At 47.3% G+C, this 24377-nt stretch overlaps 1 protein-coding gene across 1 annotated transcript; it reads left to right on the top strand.

The window, feature by feature from the left end:
• The first annotated feature begins 72 nt into the window (after positions 1–72).
• Positions 73–23893, top strand: LOC116518826 (ATPase family AAA domain-containing protein 3-like). Its single transcript, XM_032232359.1, has 16 exons — positions 73–366; positions 3965–4041; positions 6150–6251; positions 6543–6602; positions 7823–7892; positions 8902–9067; positions 9767–9836; positions 11043–11198; positions 12230–12286; positions 13238–13363; positions 14053–14177; positions 15496–15547; positions 16863–16933; positions 20184–20351; positions 21821–21929; positions 23442–23893. Exons 1-16 carry the CDS (start codon positions 147–149, stop codon positions 23607–23609), a joined length of 1797 nt encoding a protein of 598 aa, XP_032088250.1. The 5' UTR covers positions 73–146; the 3' UTR covers positions 23610–23893.
• Positions 23894–24377: the final 484 nt, after the last annotated feature.

Raw genomic sequence — 24377 nt, 5'->3', positions numbered from 1 at the left:
CTCTATGGCTCCGCTTCAGAGTGCCCATCCAATGAGCAGCGGCCGAGAACGGAAGAGGCGGGGCGACGCCTGCGCAGAGCCGTCGGCGCGGAATCCACGTGTGTGCTGGAGTGGGATTCGCTTCTTTGCCGGTTGCGGGGATCATCATGTCGTGGCTCTTCGGGCTGAACCGCGGCGGCGGCGGGGGCAGTGGCGGCGGCGGAGACGCGGGTCCTGGAGCCGGGCTACCCCCGCTGCCTCCTCCGCCCGGCGGGGGATCGAAAGAAGGGACAGGCGAGGGGAGCCGCCCCAAGGACAAATGGAGCAACTTCGATCCCACCGGCCTGGAACGCGCTGCCAAGGCCGCCCGAGAGCTCGACGCTTCCCGTGAGTGGGAGGGGCGGGTGGATGGTGGGGTGGATCCCCTCTGGTGGATCCCTTTCTCTGGATCCCCCGCTGGGAGAAGTCTCGCTGGCTCCCTTGCCCCGATTAACAGAGATCCTTTCCCTGGATCCCTGCTGGATCTTAGTGGATCTAGCTTCACTGCGACGACAAAGCTCTGGCAGGAATCTGCCACGAGAAAAAAAATCCCACTGGATCCCCGTGGCTGGTCGTGAATGGCGAATACTTGTAGTCCTCGACTTACGACCACAATTGAGCCCACAATTTATGTGTTGATAAGTGAGACGTTTCTTAGTTGAGCTTTGCCCTGCTTTACGACCTTTCTTGCCCCCCTTTGTTAAGCGAATCACTACGGTTGTTTAAGTTAGTCTCAGGGTGGTTAAGTGAATCTGCCTTCCCCCGTTGACTTGGCTAGTCAGAAGGTAAAAAAAAGGGGGGAATCACATTTATTTATGTATTTATTTTATTTCATCAAGCTTGTATTAAATAACAGATATAAGTATAAACATGATTTGGAATACATGAAATGGACACATTAGGATAGGGACAGTAGGCACGTTGGTGCACTTATGCATTCCCCTTATCACATGACCCTGGGACACTGCAGAGCTCATAAATAGGTGTCAGTTGCAGAGCGTCTGATCACATGACCATGGGGGATGGTGCAACAATTGTGAGTGTGAAAACCGGTCCTGAGTCTTTGCACTTTGAACAGTTGCTAAACGAACTGTTGTAAGTCGAGGACTACTTATACAGAAGCTCTTGGCTGGGATCCTTTCCCATGATCTGTTCCTGGGGAGTGACAGTGGTGCTTGTGAAGTCATCTAATTCCCACATCACTGTCAAACTATTCATTTCACAAAATGAAATTCAAGGGTGAAAAGAGTCAGGTTCTACATTTAGGCAAGAAAAACGAAATGCACAGGTACAGTATAGGTGGTACCTTCCTCAACAGTATTAACTGTGAGAGGGATCTTGGAGTCCTAGTGGACAACCATTCAAATAGGAGCCAGCCGTGTGCAGCAGCTGCCAAAAAAGCCAACACAGTTCTAGGCTGCATAAACAGAGGGATAGAATCAAGATCACGTGAAGTGTTAATACCACTTTATAAGGCCTTGGTAAGCCCACACTTGGAATACGGCATTCAGTTTTGGTCACCATGATGTAGAAAAGATGTGGAGACTCTAGAAAGAGTGCAAAGAAGAGCAACAAGAGGATGAGGGGGCTGCAGACTAAAACATATGAAGAATGGTTGCAGGAACTGGGTATGTCTAGTTGAATGAAAAGAAGGACTAGGGGAGACATGACAGCAGTCTTCCAATATCTCAGGGGCTGCCCCAGAGAAGAGGGAGTCAAACTATTCTCCAAGGCACCTGAGGGCAGAACAAGAAGCAATGGGTGGAAACTAATCAAGGAGAGAAGCAACTTAGAACTGAGGAGAAATTTCCTGACAGTTAGAACAATTAATCAGTGGGACAGAAGTTGCCTCTAGAAGTTGTGAATGCCCCAACACTGGAAGCCTTTAAGAAGATGTTGGATAGCCATTTGTCTGAAACGGTATAGGGCTTCCTGCCTAGGCAGGGGGTTGGATTAGAAGACCTCCAAGGTCCCTTCCAACTCTGCTATTGTACTCTATTGTATTTAGTAAGACTTTATGAATAGTATTCTTCTCATCTTTCCTATTACTTATCTCCTTTTCTACTCATGACTTTGTTCCTTGTATATTTACGATTTTTATTGTTTTATTTAGTTTCCTAGTACGATTTAGGTTGATTCTATCACTAAGTGTTGTATCTCATGATTTGTGATGAATGTATATTTTGGTGACTATGATTATGATTTATCGTTTATAGCTTTTATGTATAATGAGAGCTTATGCGCAGAAGACAAGTTCCTTGTGTGTCCAATCACACTTGGCCAATAAAGAATCTATTCTATCTCGATGCTGGACGAGAAACAGATTCCACAATGCCGAATTTGCACACAGACACTCCTTGTCTCAAACAGCTTTTCCAGCCACCCAAGGAACTTGAGAATACCAGTGACAATGCCCTTTGACCTTCTAGTTCCCATGTGATTTTCTTCAGACGTTTCTATTGTGTCTTTTGCCTCTCAAAGCAAAGTCAGGAGGGGCTGAGCAAAAAGAGTTTTTAACTCAGAGGCTAAGACGCTGAGCTTGTCGATCAGAAAGGTCAGCAGTTTGGAAGTTCGAATCCCTAGCGCCGCGTAACGGATTGAGCTCCCATGACTTGTCCCGGCTTCTGCCAACCTAGCAGTTCGAAAGCACATAAAAAATGCAAGTAGAAAAATAGGGACCACCTTTGGTGGGAAGGGAACAGCGTTCCGTGCGCCTTTGGGAGTTGAGTCATGCCAGCCACATGACCACGGAGACATTTTCGGACAGCGCTGGCTCTTCGGCTTTGAAATGGAGATGAGCACCGCCCCCTAGAGTCAGAAACGACTAGCACATATGTGCAAGAGGAACCTTTATCTATTTTTAGGAGTGGCTGAAATTTAAACCAGGGAAGAGCATCCTTTTGAGTGAAAACTAGAGTTTTATCATTTCTCTTCCTTCTGGCAATGCACAAGTCAGAATCTCTGGTTCTGACAACATTGTGCTATTTCCAGCAAGTCTTATCTGCATATAGTTTAACCATTAGGCAACCAGAATTGCAATGAATTATCATGGGCAAAATCACTGTTAGGTGGAGAGGAATTTATTATTGTTGTTGTTGTTATTATTATTATTATTCAATTGTATCACAACGGCCAGTTATTTCGCCGGATTTGGCATTGATTACTAGTCGGGCCCCACCCAGGGGCCTAGGACGTCATAACGTATTTTCGTAATATGAGTGCAGATCCAAGCAGTGCGGCTTTTTGCATTTGACTGATGGTGATTTTGTCAATTTTTAACTGTTTTAAATGTAATTCCAGTGTTTTTGGAATAGCACCCAGTGTGCCAATTACCACTGGAATTACCACTGCTGGTTTGTGCCATAGTGTTGAATTTCGATTTTTAAGTCCTGGTATTTTGCGATTTTTTCGTGTTCCTTCTCGGCGACCCTGCTATCACCTGGTATTGCGATGTCTATGATTGTGACCTTATTTTTCTCAACCAGTGTGATGTCTGGTGTATTATGCGCCAGTATTTTGTCCATTTGTATACGGAAATCCCACAAGATCTTGACCATCTGATTTTCGGTGACTTTTTCATTATTATTATTATATATTATTATTATTATTGTACAATTGTATCACAGCGGCCAGTTGTTTCGCCGGATTTGGCATTGGTTACTAGTCGGGCCCCACCCAGGGGCCTAGGACGTCGTAACATATTTTCGTAATATGCGTGCAGATCCAAGCAGTGCGGCTTTTTGCATTTGACTGATGGTGATTTTGTCAATTTTTAACTGTTTTAAATGTAATTCCAGTGCTTTTGGAATAGCACCCAGTGTGCCAATTACCACTGGAATTACCACTGCTGGTTTGTGCCATAGTCGTTATTATTATTATTATTATTATTATTATTATTATTATTAAATGATGGAAAACAACTGATGGGGTGATATTTTCTTTTCAGGACATGCCAAGGAGGCCCTAGGCTTAGCTCAGCTACAGGAACAGACACTACAGCTGGAGCAGCAGTCTAAATTAAAGGTGAGCAAAACATAGAAATTCAGGCTGTGCTGTTAATCAGTTGTTTCCTCCCCCCACCCCCCCGGTCTACCTTGCTTGATCATTCCTCATATTTGATGTTGAGACTCTAGAAGAGGGGTCGCCAACCTTTCAGACCTCAGGGACCACTAAATTCATAATTTTAAATCTCACCAACCACTAATGATCTGCCTAATGAATGGGTGGGCGTGGCTAGGTGATCATGTGATTGGGTAGGCGGGGTCAACTCTACTCACCCCTCCCCTGTCAGACACTCCTCGCCTGCCCTCCCAGGCTCCTTAGGCCCCCAACAGGAAGCAGTTGCTGGAGGTAAGCAGCCACTAGGAGAAAGAGTTGGCAAAACAGCTCAGTTCAAGTTGGATCTGGCCGAGAAGGAGGCTCAGCAGAAGCGCCTCACTGAGGACTAGGAGCATAGGCTTTCCAAGCAGAGGGAAGACCTGCAGGAGTGGAAGGCTAGGTTACCGGCGCCTGGAAGAGCCAAGGTGGCGCAGTGGTTAAATGCAGCACTGCAGGCTACTGCTAGATCAGCAGGTCAGCGGTTCAAATCTCACCGGCTCAGGGTTGACTCAGCCTTCCATCCTTCCGAGGTGGGTAAAATGAGGACCCAGATTGTTGGGGGCAATATGCTGACTCTCTGTAAACCGCTTAGAGAGGCCTGAAAGGCCTATGAAGCGGTATATATAAGTCTACTGCTATTGCTAAGTCTACTGCTATTGGAAGCTCAGCAGGCTGAGATGGTCAGCCAATTCCAGGCCATGATGCAGTCCCACTGGAATGAGGCCCTCCGGCTCTTCTCCATCAGTGATGCTTCCCTCCAGCCTTTGCCCAAAGCCCCCCACCAGAAGGCTGAAGCAGACCCCAAATTGGAATTTCTGCCCCCGCCGACCCGCACAAAAAGACCCCCGAAGGGGGAGACTCTACGGCAACACAAGTGTTCATTGCACATATCTGGCCCAAGGGCTGTAGTTTGAGGACCCCGGATTGAGTGCAATATAAAAAATGCAAATATTTTTTTTCTGAGGCCCATCAACATTTTCTTGCGGACCATCTAGATCTAGATGATCTAGAAAGGGTGCAGAGAAGAGCAGCAATGATGATTAGGGGCCTTGAAGTTAAAACATATGAAGAACAATTGCAGGAATTGGGTATGGCTAGTCTAGTGAAAAGAAGGACTAAAGGAGACAGGATAGCAGTGTTCCAATATTTGTGGGGCTGCCCCAAAGAAGAGGGAATCACACTATTCTCCGAAGCATCTGAAGACAGGACAAGAAGCAATGGGTGGAAACTAGGAGAGAAGCAGCTAGGACTAAGGAGAAGTTTCCTAACAGTGAGAACAATTAATCAGCTTGATTTCAGAAGTTGTGGGTGGTCCACGGGGGCTTTTAGGAAGAGATTGGACAGAAATTTATCAGAAGTGGTGTAGGGTTTCCTGCTTAAGCAGGGGGTTGGACTAGAAGACCTCCAAGATACCTTCCAACTCTCTTTTTCTGTTATTTGTGAAGATTCTCACCTTGATGTTTCAACTTGGCTTTCAGTCACAGGTGGGTTCCTGCCAGTTCGCACCAGTTCGATAGAACCGCTTCGTCAAATCTACCAAACCGGTTAGAAGAGGTTCCACCAGTGGACACCTACAGAAGAGGTTCCAAAAATTTTTGAAACACTGACACACACACACACAGAGACAGACTCACATAGAGAGAGAAAGAGAAAGAAAGGAAGAAATAAATAAAGAAAAAAAGAAAAAAGTGAGAGAGAGATGAAAGAAAAAAAGGAAAAAGGGACAGAGAGACAAAAGGAAGGAAAGAGAGAGAGAGAAAGAGAAAGAAAGAGAACACATGGCCAGCAAGCCACTCCCACCAGGTCACATGGCTGGCAAGCCACTCCCACAAAGGAGGCCACACCCACAGAGTAGGTTCAAAAAAAATTTGAAGCCCACCACTGCTTTCAGTAGATCAAAAGTGCCAGATTTTCCCTAAGGCACTTCTAAGATCACCATGATCCAAATCCCTGCCTTTAGAGAAGAGTGAGGCAGCTTTTTCTTCCTGCAGATCGGTTCTGTAATTCTTCCCATTTTTTCTCCTTGTCTTTAGGAATACGAAGCTGCCGTAGAACAACTGAAGAATGAACAAGTCCGGATACAAGGGGACGAGAGGAGGAAAACCCTTAATGAAGAGACAAGGCAACAGCAAGCGGTAAAATGCTATCTTAATAACCGTGTTCCTAACTTAACTACTGCACTGTCCCGCTTAGCAAATGTGGCACAGAAACATCGTAAAAGGGGACAAAGCAATAATTTAATTTTGGGCTCAATTCTCGTACATTGAGGACTACCTCTGTCAGGAAAATAGATTGTTTCAATATTAAATTCAGCTTGAGCGAAGTTACAGTTTTCTGTGTCTTAAGAGTTTTAATTCTCAAGACCTCTGTCCCTCTTTCCTCTTAAATGTCACTCAATTTCCCCTATGTCTGTTTTTATCTTAAAGAGAGCCCAGTACCAGGACAAATTAGCTCGGCAACGTTACGAGGACCAGTTACGACAGCAGGTTGGTCCTATTTCTTAAATGCGGGGGGGGGGGGGGGGGGGAGACGTTGAGATCCCAGAAGGGGAACTATCTACAGCCTGGTACATCTGTGGAGTGATTAAAAAAAAATAACTTAATAAATAGAAATACTGCTCACACAGATCCTTCACCTGGGTTAGTTAAAAAGCCTTTGTGAGCAAGTGGAATTACTATTAGAAATAAAATGGAACAGAGAAAATTATTTTGTATGACAATTATAAAGTCGGGATTGCTGAAATGCCGCCCCGAGAACCCAACAGAGAAAGTAAATAAGCAACGCCAACAACGGAAAGGAGGAAGGACGAGGAGGGAAAGGAAGAAAGGGTAAAAGCAGAGGAAGTAAAGGAGGGGAAGAAGGAGGAAGAGTGGGGGGAAAGAAGAGAAGAAGAAAGGAGGGAGGATGAGGGGAAAGGAAGAAAGGGTAAAGCAGAGGAAGTAAGGGGGGAATTAAGAGTAGGAGAGAGGGTAAGGAGGAGGAGAAGAGAGGAATGGGGGAAAGGGGAAGAAGAAAGGAGAGAGGACGAGGAGGTAAAGGAAGAAAGGGTAGAAGCAGAGGAAGTAAGGGAGGAGAAGTAGGAGAGAGGGGAAGAAGAAGAAGAGAGGAATGGGGGAAAAGAAGGGAAGTAGAAAGGGAGGATGAGGAGGGAAAGGAAGAAAGGGTAAAGCAGAGGAAGTAAGGGAGGGGAATTAAGAGTAGGCGAGAGGGGAAGAAGGAGGAGGAGGGGAAGAAGAAGGGAGGAAGGAGAGGAGGAAAGAAGAAGGCAGAGAACGGAGGTTGATGAGATGGAAGGAACAAGGCTGTTGCAAAATAAGATGGAGACACGGGGTGGCAAGAAAGTGATCCAAACTGTATTCTATATATATTTTAAGAAAATAACGATAGAGATTAATGATGAACAGATAAATGTTAATAGCAATTATAAGAATGTGTATTTGTGAATGACTCTGAAGGAGAAAAAAAACCTTAAAAAAAAAAACCTTTGGAGCAAAGGGAGATGATGGCCTGCAGTGTAAACATGGTGTGTATGTGTGTGTGTGGGGGGGGGAATATACCCAGTAGATGAACATTAAATATACATATATATACACATACATACATACATACATTACTGCTGTTTTTAAGGGGAATAGAAAATCAAGTTCTTTTAAGCCCAGCGACTTTCCCAGTCGTTCGCAGGCTGAATTCTGTTCTTCTCCCCCAGCAACTCCTGAATGAAGAGAATTTGAGGAAGCAAGAAGAATCGGTCCAAAAGCAGGAAGCCATGAGGAGAGGTAGGGAAAGAGGGCAAAGGGGAAAATCTCGGGGTTTGGGCCTACCAACAGGCCTTTGGAGTCAAGATGCAAAAGCTAAGGAGACTGGAGAAAATATCGTGTTTCCCAGAAAATAAGGCAGGGTCTTATTTTCTTTTGAACACCCCACCCCCCCAAAAAAACACTTGGCCTTATTTTCGGGGAGGTCTTATTATTTTTGAAGCCCCTTAATTCAGCCCGCGGATCAGCTGATCCAGAGAGAGACAGAAGTTCTGTCTGTTTCTGGCGCACTTTTGCCAGCCCTAGCGGCACTGGGCCTCCCACTTTTTTTGCGGCCGCCACTAAGAGAAGGCAGAATAGCTGGGGTTTGCAGAAGCGGCCCCCGCGAGGCCGATCTATGTGGATGGCAGGTGCATGGAGGGCCATGTTCCCCCACCCAGGAAATGGCGGGGACCAGCTGCGCATGCGTTTAAATATTTTCAGGGAGGGCTTATTTTGGCGCATACACTTAAAAGCCCGATTGGGCTTATTATCTGGGGAGGGCTTGTTTTCGGGGGGACGGGGTATTAAAGGGAGGAGGGTAGACTCCCCAAAGAACAAGAAAAGTTGGAAGAAAATAACCAGGAAATAAGGGAATGGTGGGTGGATTTTTGAGAAAGGGAGGAAAATAGATGTTTCCCCTCTCTGTATCTGCTACATCAGCGTTTTTTAGCCTTGTTGTCTTTATGAGGTGTGAACTTCAACTCCCAGAATTCCCCAGCCAGAGTGCAGAGACATGAGAAACTTACCTTTCTGTAGCTTTTCATTCTGGGTGGGAGGATCAAATCTCTCATTCCTCCACCAGCATGAAAGAACAACACTCTGCATAAGTGATCTTTGGGAAAGGAGGTTGAACTACAACCCCCATCTTCCCCAGGAGCATCCCACAATCCTTTGCCAGTGGCTGGTTGAAGTCTGAAGGCCATTGCGAAATCCCTCCCCCCGGCACTTCCCCCCCCCCATTGATTCAAGCTCTCGGTTTTCTTTGTAGCAACGGTGGAGCGCGAGATGGAACTGCGACACAAGAACGAGATGCTGCGGATTGAGGCGGAAGCCCAGGCTCGCGCCAGGGCGGAACGGGAGAACGCGGATCTCATCCGGGAACAAATTCGGCTAAAAGCCGCCGAGCACCGTCAGACTGTGTTGGATTCCCTCAAGTACGTTTGTGTTGTGGCCCACCAGTTGAGCAGGCAGTAGATTCGGACAGTGAGGAGGTTGGGGAGGAACCTGGGCCAGTCCTGAAATCTGGGAGAGGCTCTGATAAGGGCTCTGTGTCGGAGGCAGAGAGGGAGCCAGGGCTGTCTGACAGTTATCAGCTGCCTTCAGAGTCAGACATCAGGCAGACGAGCAGCTGGAGCCTGTTCCTAGTGTGCGCATGTGCAGAGTTTCCAGACAAAGATAGCAGCTAAAGAACAGGGGTCAACTTGGGAGTAAGGCCACAGGTGGGTGATGAATGGCCCCTCCCATAGGAAATACAAAAGGAGCGAAAGGGAAGTGGAGTTTGCAGGAGACCATTAGTTCGATTAATTGGTTTGTGACTCTCCGAGACTCCTTGCCAAGTTTTGCAGAGATCAGCCTGGCAGCTCTCCAAGACAGATAAGGTCTGTGACTGTAAATCCTCCCTCGAAAGGCTTTGCTGAATGTAAATGAGCTGAATTCACAGTAACTTAATAAAAGTTTTTTTTTTGTCAGGACAATGAGTTGCTTCGTGGTTTGGGGAAGCCGAGGTCAGAACAGCTAGGCAGCGATGGCAAAATGAATAGCACTTAAGTTTAGTCAGATTTAAATAAAAATATCTTCCGCATATATTATCTGGACATGCCACTTTTTAAAACGTTTGCTCTTTTCCTCTTTAGGACAGCTGGGACGCTTTTTGGAGAAGGTTTCCGTGCCTTTGTTACTGACTGGGATAAAGTAACAGCCACAGTAAGTCACATATCAAATTTAGAGACCACAACCAACTCATCATAACCCATTAGAGACCAATGCAAGAGTTAACTTTCTGCCAGAGCTTAAGGCGAATCATGAGGCTGATCAATAAATCTTCTAACACAGCCTGGACAATGCCACCAGAGGGAAACCATTCTGACCTAGGCTTTTCCAGCAGCATGAGGCCAAATCCTCGTCCCGATAAGCCCCTTTTATTTAATTGACAGTGAATTCCTCTCCAGCAAAGTCTTTCCTCTCTCACTGTCAGCGTTCCAAGTATCATGTAGAATTAAATCAGAGTCCAAGGCAAAATGATCCTTAAAGTTCCAATTTAGCACATCTGTGAAAAATCCCAATTCTGGAAGTTACATCAGAGTCCCACCCAGTTGAAAGTTCATGATCTTGTCCCCATACCCACAAATCAATCAAATGGTCCAATCTTCTTCTTCCACGCTGGCATCTCCACCCAGCTGCTTTCGGTCAGGTGCAGAGGTGCGGAGACAAAAGATGACCTTGGACTTCTAGAAAAGAATGACAACAACACATTCCACAATTCTACTCCTTTCTATTCCCCTCTCCCAACTACTATACTAATGAAACAGCATAATAAAATAAGAGAAAGTGTGGCAGGCCAAAGATCATAAAAGGGATGTAACTGCAGGCCTGACACCCACAGTCTTTCAAGATAGTTCACACTTACCAACCTTTATCAGGTTTGGAGAGTGGCCAGGCTGATATCTTTCAGACACCACAACACTTGGCAAGAATGCAGGAATGAACTAATTGCCTCCTGCAAACTCCACTCCCCTTTTGCTCCTCTTTTATTTCCTCTGGGAGGGGCCATTCACTGTCCACCTGTGGCCTTACTCCCAAGTCGACCCTTGTTCTTTAGCCGTTCCCTTTGTCTGGCAACTCTGTGCATGCGCACACTGGGAACAGGCTCCAGCTGTTCTTCTGCCTCACTGACGTCTGACTCCGAAGGCAGCTGATAACTGTCAGACGGCCCCAGCCCCCTCTCTGCCTCCGACACAGAGCCTTCATCAGAGCCTTCCCCAGACTCCAGGACTGGCCCATCTTCCTCCCCAACCTCCTCACTGTCGGGCCACAACACTGAGTTTGTTCCTTAAAAAAACCCTCACATTGTTAGAACTGTGTGTGGTTGAAAAAAAGATCTGAAAGCATTGCTTTTCTGATTTGTGGCAGGTGGCGGGATTGACTCTGCTAGCCGTTGGCATCTACAGTGCCAAGAACGCCACTGCTGTGGCTGGGCGGTATATCGAAGCTCGCCTGGGCAAGCCCTCGTTGGTGCGGGAAACCTCTCGTATCACCGTCCTCGAAGCACTCAAGCATCCCATCCAGGTAATTTTTCTGCCTTTGAGATAGGCCAGGTTAGGAAACACACTGCCTTTCGGAAATGCCACTATTGTTGGGTATGAGAACGGACTCTTAAAAGCCTTTGTAATGGGTAGAAGGAATAACCTTGAGGAACAGGAAGAAGAAGAGCTGTGTTCTGACCGAGGCTTCCCGAGAGCCTGAAGCAAATTCCTTATCCCGACAAAAATCGACTGTGAATTCTGCTCATTCACATCCATCAAAATCTTTCAAGGGAGGATTTATAGTCACAGACCTCATCTGGCTTGGAGAGCTTCCAGGCCGATATTCTGCAGAACTTGGAAGGCGTCTCGGAGAGTCACGAACCCATGAAGCGAAGTAATTGTCTCCTGCAAACTCCACTCCCCTTTTGCTCCCCTTTTATTTCCTCTGGGAGGGGCCATCATTCACCTGTGGCCTTACTTCCAAGTCGACCCCTGTTCCTTAGCTGTTCCCTTCGTCTGGCAGCTCTGCGCATGTGCATACTGGGAACAGCCTGTTCTCACTGATGTCCGACTCTGAAGGCAGCTGAATACTGGCATACGGCCCTGGCCTCCTCTCTGCTTCCGTCACAGAGCCCTCATCTGAGCCTTTCCCAGACTCCAGGACTTGCCTATCTTCCTCCCCAACCTCCTCACTCTCCGAATCTGCTGCTGGCTGCTGGCGGGCCACAATAAGCTGCAATAATCAAGAGTGGTCAGATAAAAGAAACCATTGTCCTGCCCAGAACTGTCTCAGGAAGGAGGAGCAGAGAAGCACATTCAGACTTGCAAGAATTGGCTACTGTAAACCTATAATGAAAATAGCATTAGCTTGTGTGTCTTTGCTTTCCAAGTTGAGAGATTGACGGTCTGCTAGGATTTTTTGACAGCCCGTCAGACAATAACCAAGGTGGGATTCTTCAGGGTCTCTTTCTCGCTTGTCAGTCATCATGTGTTGCCCCTTAATGGATGATCACCCACCTTCTCCCTAGCCATTCCTTACATAGGATAACTTCTCCTGTCTCCTTGGCTTTCTAGGTTGGGAAGCGACTGGCCAGCAAAGCCCAAGACGCTCTCGAAGGGGTCGTCCTCAATGTGAGTGTTAACCAGAGGTGGTAGTTCACTTGTCTCAGATTCCATCGTAACGTCAAACAGTCACTAAACAAAGGGTTGTAGGTAGAGGACTACCTATAGTAGAAAGGTCCTTCCTTGCTCACATTTGGTCGGCTGGTTGGAAAACCAGGCGTAAGATCCAGAAATCCAGACTGAATGTCAGGGTTCCAAATAGCATCCAAAAGTAAATCAGAGTCCGAGGCAAAAGATTCCTCAAAGTTCCAATTGATTAGGAGAGCCATGTTGGCACATCTGGGAAAACCCGAATCTGAAAGCTTCTAGGTTTGCCCAAAGGTTTCCTTTGTTATACTTTTCCCAAGGACCAAACACCAAAATGAGTAAGTAATAGCCAGGTGGGGAAAGGCACATACATACGCGCACCGTTTGTATCTCACTCGCGCACACATATGCTCCCTTGGTCATATAGAAAGCCTCTCCTTGAGTAGCAACTAGATTCTGACACACATACCTCACATCTCCCCAGAGGAAACCAAAAGCTTTGTGTAGGCTCCAGTACAAGAGATTCTGGCAGATTTTACCCTTCCTAACTAATTCCCCTATTTCAATCCTGCCCTAATCAGGAATGCACTTCCTGATTGAAAGTTCAAGATCCTGTCCCCAACACCCACAAAGTCCGTCCCACGGTCCAATCTCCCACTGCCACGTTGGCATTTCCACCCATCCAATTCCGGCCAGGTGCAGAGACAAAGGATGACCTTGGCTTTCTAGAAAGAATATTGTTATGGCTACATATCGCCCAACTCTGTAAGATTCCCCTCTCCCATTTTCCCACCATAGAAAATGCATAGTAGAATAATAGAAAGTGTGGCAGGCCAAAGATCCAAACGAAAAGGCGGCTTGAAGGCCTGACTGTGAACTTTCCACCTGCCAAGCCTTAATGCTTCTTTTGTGGGGGGGTTGGGTCCTTTGCAGCCAACACTGGAGGAACGGGTGCGAGACATAGCCATTGCGACCCGGAACACAAGGAATAACAGAAGCCTCTATCGGAATATCCTCATGTATGGACCTCCAGGAACGGGGAAGACTCTTTTTGCCAAGGTAATGCTCCAGTTTTATCATTATTCTGTCAAACCCTAACCTGAAGATCTTCTAGTCCCATGATGGCAAACCTATGGCACTTGTCGATCAGAAGGTCGGCAGTTCAATGGTTTGAATCCTAGTGCTGCGTAACGGAGGGAGCCCCCGTGACTTGTCCCAGCTTCTGCCAACCTAGCAGTTCGAAAGCATGTTAAAAAATGCAAGTAGAAAAATGGGGACCATCTTTGGTGGGAAGGGAACAGCGTTCCATGTGCCTTCAGCGTTTAGTCGTGCCGGCCACATGACCACGGAGGTGTCTTCGGACAGTGCTGGCTCTTCGGCTTTGAAACGAAGATGAGCACCGCCCCCTAGAGCCGGGAACTGTTAGCACATATATGCAAAGGAACCTTTATCTTTATTATCTAGCCACTGATAAAATACAATCCCATGTTAAAAAATATTCTCTTCCCTGTGCTTTTTACTGTCAGTCTGTCCATTTCTGCACCATCCAATTATAACTACAATTATAATTTAACCCCTCTCACAAAGTTACATCACGTTCTCTTTCTATAATCTGTATTCGTCAAAACTATAAATCATTAAGTTCGTTTGTTTTAACACCCCCCCCCCCCAAAGTTCATAATCGGCTTTCATACCAGGTGTTCTGAATGTACCAAAGATCTTCATTCACCTCTCTTTTCTCTTTCTAGAAATTAGCCATGCATTCTGGCATGGATTATGCCATCATGACAGGTGGCGACGTCGCCCCTATGGGGCGCGAAGGTGTGACCGCCATGCACAAGGTCTTTGACTGGGCCAACACAAGTCGGAGAGGGTAAGTTGGATATGTAAGATGGAAATCAGGAGCGTTTGTTCTCGCGAGGGGGGAGCAAATCTCTCCGTAGCAAACACCATTGTTTTTCTAAAGTAATCCTAAAGCATGATCCAGTTTAATAAGTTCCTATTTTGGATACAAGCTGACGGATATGGCTTCAGTTCTGTAAATGTAGATCAGGGGTGTCAAACTCAAGGCCCATGGGCCGGATCCGGCCCACAATGTGGTTAGATCCGGCCCATCTGGTCTACCCAGTGCGAAGAGGAAAGATTAGGCCAGCGTAGCTTCAGCCTGGTCTACTCAATGCGAAGAGGAAACATATCAGAACTTTGGGGAGTGGCATCAAGCTGGCCACACCCACCCAGTTGGCCACGCCTCCCCAAGGTCAACCACAGTCCTTATGCCGCCCTCAGTGAAATCATCTGCTTTTAAAAAGAAGTGTTTCAAAGTCTGCCTATTCAACTTCGGATAGTCACTCACGCCCTCGTCACCTCAAGACTGGATTACTGTAACGCGCTCTACATGGGGCTGCCCTTGAAGAGCGTTCGAAGACTTCAGTTAGTCCAGAATGCTGCCGCGCGAATGATTGTGGGTGCACCTAGGTACACCCACGTTACACCTATCCTCCGCGAGCTGCACTGGCTGCCCATTGGTCTCCAGACATGCTTCAAGATACTAGTCGTTACTTTTAAAGCCCTGCATGGCATCGGACCTGGTTACCTGAGAGACCGCCTCCTGCCAATTACCTCCCAAAGACCTATTAGATCGCACAGACTAGGCCTCCTCCGGATTCCATCTGCCAGCCAATGCCAGCTAGCGACCCCCCGGGGGAGGGCCTTCTCTGTTGCAGCTCCAGCCCTCTGGAACGAGCTCCCTGCCGAGATCCGGACCGTTACTACCCTCCCAGCCTTCCGTAATGCTACTAAGTCCTGGCTCTTCCGGCAGGCCTGGGGCTGTTGAAGTATCCAGCCCCACTTTAATTGTGAATGTTGTGGTATTTTATTTGTTGTATTGTCTTATTTATCCCCTTTCCCTTTTTATTGTAAGCCGCCCAGAGTCCTTCGGGAGTGGGCGGCATACAAAACCAATAAAACCTAAACCTAAACTTCTTTATAGCAATGTTTGCAGAGCCAGATTTCACCAGCCCTTAGCCAATCTCTTGTTTGTGGCCTAAAATTCAGGGAGGAAGGCTTCAGCCTGAATTTCACAATCAGACTCCCAAATTTATCTATACCTAGGAAGCCTATCCAGCCAAAATCTTCAGCTCCTTGCCATGGTTTTCAGTTACGTTCAGCATATACCTCTTTTCCCTTTCCAGACTCTTGCTGTTTGTGGATGAAGCCGACGCATTTCTGCGTAAAAGAGCAACGGTAAGCACTCGTTCTCTCGTTTGCACACTCATTCCTGGTTACAACTGGGCCGGTCAAAAGCTTTTTCATTTTGATTTGATAGTTAATACCCGTGTTTCCCGAAAATAAGACCCTCTCTTATTATTTTTTTGCCACCTCACTTGTGCGCATCGCCCCCGGCTTCTTCTTCACTATCAGAGGCCTTCAGGAACTTCGTCCAGCAAGACTTTCCTGAAGGCCTCTGCAGCCAGTAACAGAGCTCCGGATAAATCTGGAGTTCTCTTATCGGCTACAGAGGCCTTCAGGGAAGCCTTGCCGGCTGCAGCAAAAGAAATGGGCCGAGGTGTGTGAGGCCTGGCTGCAACTATCCGAAGGTAAGTAGTAGGGCAGCTCCGCCCCCTGCCCATCCCCACCCTAGCTTAATTTTTACCCGTGCCCCCTGGAGTGGGCGGAGTCTTAATTAGGGCTTATTTTGGGGTTGGGGCTTATATTGAGGGCATGTGTAAAAATCAAGCTAGGCCTTACTTTCTGAGCAGGTTGTATTTTCAGGGAAACACAGTAATATATTGCAGTTTGTAAAAGCACCCCTGATTCTGTCGATCAGAAAGATCGGCAGTTCGAATCCTTAGAGCCGTGTAACGGAGGGAGCTCCCGTGACTTGTCCCAGCTTCTGCCAACCTAGCAGTCCGAAAGCACATTAAAAAATGCAAGTAGAAAAATAGGAAACACCTTTGGTGGGAAGGGAACAGTGTCCCGTGCGCCTTTGGGAGTTGAGTCGTGCCGGCCACATGACCACGGAGACTTCTTCGGACAGCACTGCCTTTAGAACAGAGATGAGCAGCGCCCCCTAGAGTCAGGAACGACTAACGAGGGGAACCTTTACCTTTACTACTTAATTACCCACACCCTTCCGCTCAGCGTAATTAAGACACTTCAAATGGTGCAAGTTAGTTTTCTAAGCAGGTTAGTCATGGAGTAGAGATGGGGAGATCAGGAGGGCAAAAACTGATTATGGGAGAGATTGGAAGACCTGAATATGCAAAGCCTTAATAAAGGAGAATATTTGTAGCTCAGGGTTGAAATGAAAAGTCCTTGATTGTCTCTGAGCTTGATTGGTGGTTTGTTTGGTTAGTTTTTTGCAGATGTTTCATTACTCAAACTAGGTAGCATCAGCAGTTTTTGTTTTTTAAAAAAATCATCCAATATCCTCACTGGCTTGAAAACTTTAGAAAGCCAGCATAAGAACAAGTGGAGAGAGATGCGTGTGGGAATGAAGAGCAAGGATGGGATTTAATTTGGATTAATTGTTGTTCCCCAACTTTGCTTATCCCGGCAGGAAAAAATCAGCGAGGACCTACGAGCGACACTCAATGTTTTCCTTCATAGGACGGGGCAACACAGCAACAAGTAAGAGAGTTCCCAACACAATAAAGTAACAGAGAGTGCTTCGGAGCGGTGTTTCTCCATCTTGAGAGCTTGAAGGTGTGTGGACGTCAACTCCCAGAATCCCCCCAGCCAGCCTTCCAGAACAGGGGTCTCCAACCTAGGCAACTTTAAGCCTGGCGGACGTCCACTCCCAGAATTACCCTGGGAATTCTGAGAGTTGAAGACCGCCAGGCTTAAAGTTGCCAAGGTTGGAGACCCTTTCTCAGAGCATCTAAGCTCCAGACAGACACCAGAGGAAAACATTACACCTGTGATGTAAGAAACTGGGTTTATTCAGCCAGACTCGGGCACACAATGACGTCATGAAGCAGCAAAACAGTCAATAAGCAGGACCGTTAGCAAAGTGACGCGAAGTCAGCGCTGGGAGCTTCCGCCTCCCAGTGTCCTTAAGTAGGTGAGCCACGCCTCTTCCCAGCGCTGGCCTCACTCGCGGTAGATGGCATGCACCAAAGCTCCGGCCTAGCCAGTTGCCGGGCCAGAACAGCTGTTGCTCACGCTGCCACGCCTCGTACCAGATTCATGACTATCCCTGCCGCCGCCAAAGTTGCCGAGCCACCCATGGCTAGGAGCGGACGTCCTCGCCACGCCTCCCCGCCGCATGGCTGACTCGTCTCCATCGCTGCTGCAGCTGTCCCACCCCTGTCAGTAGTGCTCCCTGGTTGCCGAGAATGGCGGTCCTGACATCCCCCGTCACCCGTGCTCCTCCCCGCCCCGCTGTGGCAAGCCCGGGACGTGGCGTGATACCCCTGTTCTAGAAGATCAATTTACTGTAGAACCAGAATTAATTCTGGTTTGTTGGGTTGATCTCCTCTCTCTGAGAGATGGGGAGAATTGGCGATAACCATGTCTCTGAATCGGAGAGAGTTGCCTTAGAACCAGATTTAAACAACCCACAGATGTGTCCCAGAATCCTAGAGGAGGGAGAGACCTTAAGAGATCATCTTGTCCATGCGCTGATTAGTACCCTACAACTTCTGTAATGGCCCCCCTGCCTTTGCTCCTTTAGTACCAAATGTTCACGGGATTTCAATCAGTCCCACTGGCTGGGAATCATGGAGTTCGGAACTCCAGATGGACAGCTTTAGTTATTCCCGGAGAAGATTTCAAGGAGAGATGATCCGGCTTGCCACTAGAGGCTCAAATTAGACTGCCTATAGCAATAGCACTTAGACTTAAATACCACTTCACAGTGCTTTACAGCCCTCTCTGAGTGGTTTACAGAGTCAGTCCTTATTTTACCCACCTCGAAAGGATGGAAGGCTGAGTCAACCTTGAACCGGTCAGGATCGAACTCCTGGCAGTGGGCAGAGTTAGCCTGCAATACTGCATTCTAACCACTGGGAAGGGAAGAAGGAAAAATAGCAATAGCCCTTAGACTTATATATCGCTTCACAGTGCTTTACAGCCCTCTCTAAGCAGTTTACAGAGTCAGCCTCTTGCCCTCAACAATCTGGGCCCTCATTTTACCCACCTCAGCAGGATGGAAGGCTGAGTCAACCTTGAGCCTGGTGAGATTCAAACGGCGAAATTGCATGCAGCCGGCAGTCAGCAGAAGTAGCCTGCAGTACTGCACTTTAATCCCTGCACCACTGAGGCTCATGTACTATATGTCTAAACCCAGAGTCACCGGATAGTAAGACGGGCAGCATATCATTGTAAATAAATTAAAATATTTTCTGAGCTGTTAAAATGGTCCAAAGTTTGCAACAGATCTTCTGCAAGACCTTTTTAGAAGAAAAATATTTAAAGAATATTAAACTCCAGCTTTGTCCCTGTGCGTCCACGCACCATCATTTTTGTTTTATTTTCATGAATCATACAACTCCTCTTAAGAGTTTGGATTTGCATTTCTAACAAGCAGGATGCTTTTGGTAGCCACCCTCCATCCAGGATGCCGGTTGCCAACCTCGGAGAATTCCTAAGAGGAAAACAGCAACGTGAAGGAAAATCTTGATTACCGTGTTTCCCCGAAAATAAGACCTTTTGACCCCCGAAATAAGCACTTGGTCTTATTTTCAAGGAGGTTTTATTGCTTTTAAGGTGCAGGAGGTGGCAAGTGTGGTCACTCCATGGCTGCTGCTCTGTTGTAATATTTTTGGGGAAGGGCTTATTTTAGCGCATGCGCTCAAAAGCCCAATTGGGCTTATTATCCGGTGAGGTCTTATTTTTGGGAAAACAGGGTAGTATTGGGGGACGGGGAACAGCAAATGTCTACAACGGGTTAAATTGTTCCCTTTAAGTGACAGCGGGAGCCATAAGTATTATCGGGGGGGGGGGAGTCAAAAAGTGGCCCCCAGGAATTGAACGTTGAATTGCAATTATCCCCAAAAGTGCTGAATCCTCCCAGATTGCCATCCAAAACTCCGTTTCGATTCATAATGCACCATTAAACCAAAAGCGTCGTCGTCAGCAGCCTTTAAAAAAACAACAACAATCCAAAAGCAACACCATTGTCAAAGAAGAGCCTGGGGAATGGAGACACGAGAGAACTGCCATAAAATCAAAGGATGGGATGTGCCTCCGCTTCCCGCCATTAAGGGAATGATGATGCCATCCTCCCCTGCCTCAAGAGAGGGATAGTTTCCAAGATCACGGGAGGTGATAGTAGTGCTTGACGGTGAGGCCACACTTGGAATACTGTGCCCAGTTTGGGTCACCAAAGAAAAGTTGGTGAGACCCTAGAGCAGGAGTCAGCAACCTCGAATACTCAAAGAGCCACAACAGTCCTAACCAGAAGCCCCCCCGTTCAATTCTGGAGCTGACTGGAAGTCCTGTTCCCCCACCATAGAGTCTCGTCCTAGCGCGGCATGCCTTTTTACTCTGCCTGTCCTAACCGAAAGCCCTACCAATTGTGGAGCTGATTGGCGACAGGGAGCCACAGCACAGGGATGAAAGAGCCACATGCGGCTCCGGAGCCACACGGGTTGCCAGCCCCTGCCCTAGAAAGAGTGCAGAGAAGAGAAACAAAGATGATTAGGGGTCTGGAGGCTAAAACATAATTGTGGGAACTAGCTCCATCTCGCCTAATGTGTATGTGGGTCTCATGGTTATCCTTTGAGAGCTGAATGCAAGGAAATTTAAATTTAATGTATACTGATGAGTGTACGTTCATGGTGACAATTAAGTTTTTGTTCTATGTTTTTTTCCCACCAGCTCAGGAATTGTGGGTATGCCCTTCTCCAATTCTCAATCTTCTTCTTCTTCCTTGCAGGTTCATGCTGGTCTTAGCAAGCAACCAGCCAGAACAATTTGATTGGGCCATAAACGACCGGATTGATGAGATGGTCCACTTCCAGTTGCCAGGTTTAGACGAGCGGGAGAGATTGGTCCGAATGTACTTCGACAAGCACATCCTCCAGCCAGCCACCGAGGGCAAGCAGTTAGTACAGAACTTGATGTTCTTCCTCTGGTTGCTAATCGTAAGAGATACAGGGGATGGGAGCCAGGGGTGAAATGCTACCAGTTCGGATCGGTTCGCCCAAACCGGTAGTAAAAAAATGCTACTGGTTCGCCTGAATCGGTATTTTAAAAAATGCTACCGGTTTGCCTGAATCTGTATTTTAAAAAATGCTAACAGTTCGGCTGAGCAGGTAGCATTGTTTTACTGCCGGTTCTGTCAAACGGTGGGCATGCACGCCTGAAGCGAACCGGTAGCAGACATCAGAGCATTTCACCCCTGATGGGAACCACAGGAAGGGATTGCAGATTGGGCTCTGTCCTTTTCAAGTTCATTTCTGATTCTAATACAGCAAGTCCTCGACTTGTGACCACGGTTGAGCCCGAAATTTCTTTTGTTGAGTGAGCCCTGCCCCATTTCACGACTTTTCTCGCCACATTTATGGAGTGAATCATGGCCGTTCTTAAATTCGCTAATCTGTTGTCAAGTGAGTTTTGCCCCATTGTATGACCTTCCTTGTGGCAGTTGTTAAGTGAATCACTGCAGTTGCAGAAGGTCACGAAAGGGGATCATACAGTCCCGGGACGTTGCAACTGTCATAAATATGAATCAGTTGCCACGCATCCAAATTTTGATCATGTGATCACGGGGATGTTGCAGCGGTCATAAGTGGGGAAAACAATCATGTCCCTTTTTTCAGTGACGTTATTATTTCAGTCACTGAGTGGTGCGGTGGCCTAGAGTTCTTATCTCACAATCAGGAGCCTGTGAGTTTGATCCTAGGTAGAGGCAGATATTTCTCTCTCGGGGCACAATGAGAATATTATCTGCCGAACAAAACTCCGCATTGGCGTGAGGAAAGGCATCGGGCCAGTAAAAACTCTGCTAGTTCCATTCAGTTGCCCTGATTCCACCCCACAAGGGATGATGGGGTCATTCAATGAAGATGATTGTTACTTCAGTCACTGTTGTAAATCAAGGAGTACCTGTAAAACTTGGGTGCAGAAGAGCAGGCAAAGCTGGGGGTGGCGGAGTGAAGCGTGTCATCAGCTTAGAGTCGCTGCGTTCCCACAAGCATCCCAAGTCCATCCTCTCCTGAATCCCATTGATTCTTACCTGGCGCCAGCATAGTGTTAACCAAATAGACTTGAATAGATCCCCTATAAGGCCACCTAAGAAATCCTGAATCTTTGCATCTGACGTTGGGTGGCAAGCGCAGAGTATTTTTCACCCCAAATGAGGAACCACCAGAGAAAATAGGAAGCATGGAGAACGCAACCCCAAATTAGGGCTCTGAAGAGGCCAAAGCGTCTGCCTCCTCCTTCCCCATACGGCCCGCAGGCTCTGATTTCCCACCGAGTGGAAAATTAAAAACGAAACGAATGAGGGGGGAGAGGGGAACAAAGCTTTCCTACAGTGGCTGATTCATCTGCTTTTTATTTGGCACCCAGGCGCTTAAAACTGGCCCAGTTTGATTACGGGAAAAAGTGCTCGGAAATTGCCAAGCTGACGGAAGGCATGTCTGGACGGGAGATCTCACAGCTTGCGGTGGCTTGGCAGGTAAGGATCAAAAAAGGGACCCTGTTTGGATCACCTGCCCATCATCCTGAGCTTAGCGACGAGAGTTTTGTGGAACGGAAAGGAACCACAAGATTCTTGCAGTCTTGCTGAAAACCAGTTTATTTTCATTGACAGTGGAGAAAATTTGCAAAGGGTTCTTTATATACTGATCTCCAGAAATCTTTATCATTCTGGCAGCTAGCTTCTACATCTGCACATCTAAAATCTTGTCCAGAAAGCGCAGCAGACAGTTGCCAAGGGGCTTGGCTTCTCATATTAGAAAGGTGCCTTGCTCAGTCTGTGTGGCCTCCAGCAGCTGAATCAGAGGAGGAAGAGGCGTGGGAATCAGTGTCAGCCTCAAGGCAACCTGAGAACTCTGCGGGGGAAGAGGGGATGGAGCAGGCAGAGAGAGAGAGAGAAAGAGAGAGGCAGAGCATGGGCCATCCATCAGCCCTCAAATGGAGAGTCAACAACCTCCAGGTCTGGAGATGGCTGATGAGGAAGAGGAGGAACAACTGGATCCAGTGCCTGATGGCGCGGAAGGCAGAGGAGAGGAGAGCAGTGGAAATCTATGGGCAGGTCCTTGGGATGGAAGAGCTGCCACTGCTAGTGAAGCCCCACCCTAGTTCTGTGGATAAAGGCAGGGGGTGGAGATGAATCTTCTGGACGGATGGACTTGTTAGCCTGCGAGAGAAACTTTTTTCCGGGGCTGCTGGAGCTCTTAAAGGGACCTTTTGAGTTCATGTCAGGCTGTTTGTCCTGTTTAGGGAGCTGGGTCAGAACAGTCTTAATACTGGTGTCAATACTGGTGGTGCTCTGAGAGAAGAACTTATTTCTCTAACTTGGAAGATCTAGTCAATGACTCCTTTAAATTTGCGTTCCGCTGTTTTCTGTGGCCATGGAAAAGCATTTGTAACAAACAACATGGATATAATGGGTACTGTATGTGAGAATGCCCTGGAAGGAAGAGCCGCAGATGAGGCATTTGACAGGACACTGCAGCTGTCATAAATGTGAGTTAGTTGTCAGGGTAATGATTTAAGAGCTGACCAGCTGCTACGATGATGTAATGCTGGGACTGAGTCAGCAAGATTTTTGGGCTGATATCACTTTAAGAGCCTATAATTAGAAGAGGCCCTGTTGGGGCACATCTCCTCTCCGTGTATGCTTCCATGCTGTAATTGCTGATTGCTGTTTGTTTGAGGTCTGACTAAAGTATGTGTATGTATATATTCTTTGTAGATAAAGCCACGATTTAAATACAAACATCTGTTTACCGTATTTGCTCCTGGATTGCCTCACATCGTTACACTGTGTGCGCTCTGACAGTCAGTCCAAATTGTAAATCACGTGACCATGGGGATGCTGCAACGGTCATAAGTGTGAAAAAGGGTCATGCGTCACTTTTTCGAATGCCGTTCTAACTTCGCATGGTCGCTAAGTGATCTGTTGTAAGTCAAGGACCACCTTCAACTTCAAGCTAGGAATAACCAGGCCTTCTTCCCTCCCTAGGCCGCAGCCTACGCCTCGGAAGATGGTACCCTGACAGAAGCCATGATTGATAACCGCGTGGCAGATGCGGTTCAGCAGCACCAACAGAAGATGGAGTGGCTGAAAGCAGAAGGCATGGAGGCAGGCAAGAACCAGCCACTGCCACTTACGCTGGGGAAGACTGCATGAGGGGTCTCGGAAAAGGGAGCGGAGAGATGTCCCAGGCCTTTGGGTGGGATTCAGAGATGAGGGGAAGGCCTAGCGCCATTGGAATCATGCGGAAGACAGAATCGAAAGTCCGGCGTCTTGAAGGAGGCCGGGGGTGTTGGTTCTGAGTTCAGGAACCTTGATTCCCTTGATTTCTTTTTCTTTAAAAAATGGACTCCTGGAATAATGATGGGCAAATGGGTCTGTATCACACAAAACAATACATTAAAAAAGAGAATTCCTTTGCCAAAGGACAGCAGCCTTAACATTTTGCATCCTGGTTTCATTGGTTTGGAGCTACCAGTTGTATTCCTCTTTTAGAAGGTCAAGGAGGACCATTTCGTTCAGTGGAAGTCCCTGCAGTGAAGGCCTACCCTTCTCCCTTGGCAGGGTGTGAAATCAGAATTACCCTGGCTGTGTGTGTCTATAGCAATAGCAGTTAGACTTATATACCGCTTCATAGGGCTTTCAGCCCTCTCTAAGCGGTTTACAGAGTCAGCATATTGTCCCCAACAACAATCCGGGTCCTCATTTTACCCACCTCGGAAGGATGGAAGGCTGAGTCAACCCTGAGCCGGTGAGATTTGAACTGCAGAACTGCAGTCATCTGAAGTAGCCTGCAGTGCTGCATTTAACCACTGCGCCACCTCGGCTCTATATACATATATACACACACCCTGTTTCCCTGAAGATAAGACAGGGTCTTATTTTCTTTTGACCCCCGAAATAAGTGCTTGGCCTTATTTTGGG

This window comes from Thamnophis elegans, chromosome 15 (assembly GCF_009769535.1).
Source record: "Thamnophis elegans isolate rThaEle1 chromosome 15, rThaEle1.pri, whole genome shotgun sequence".
Taxonomy (NCBI): domain Eukaryota; kingdom Metazoa; phylum Chordata; class Lepidosauria; order Squamata; family Colubridae; genus Thamnophis; species Thamnophis elegans.
The sequence above is the reverse complement of the archived record's forward strand: the minus strand, read 5'-3'. Positions and strand labels throughout refer to the sequence as shown.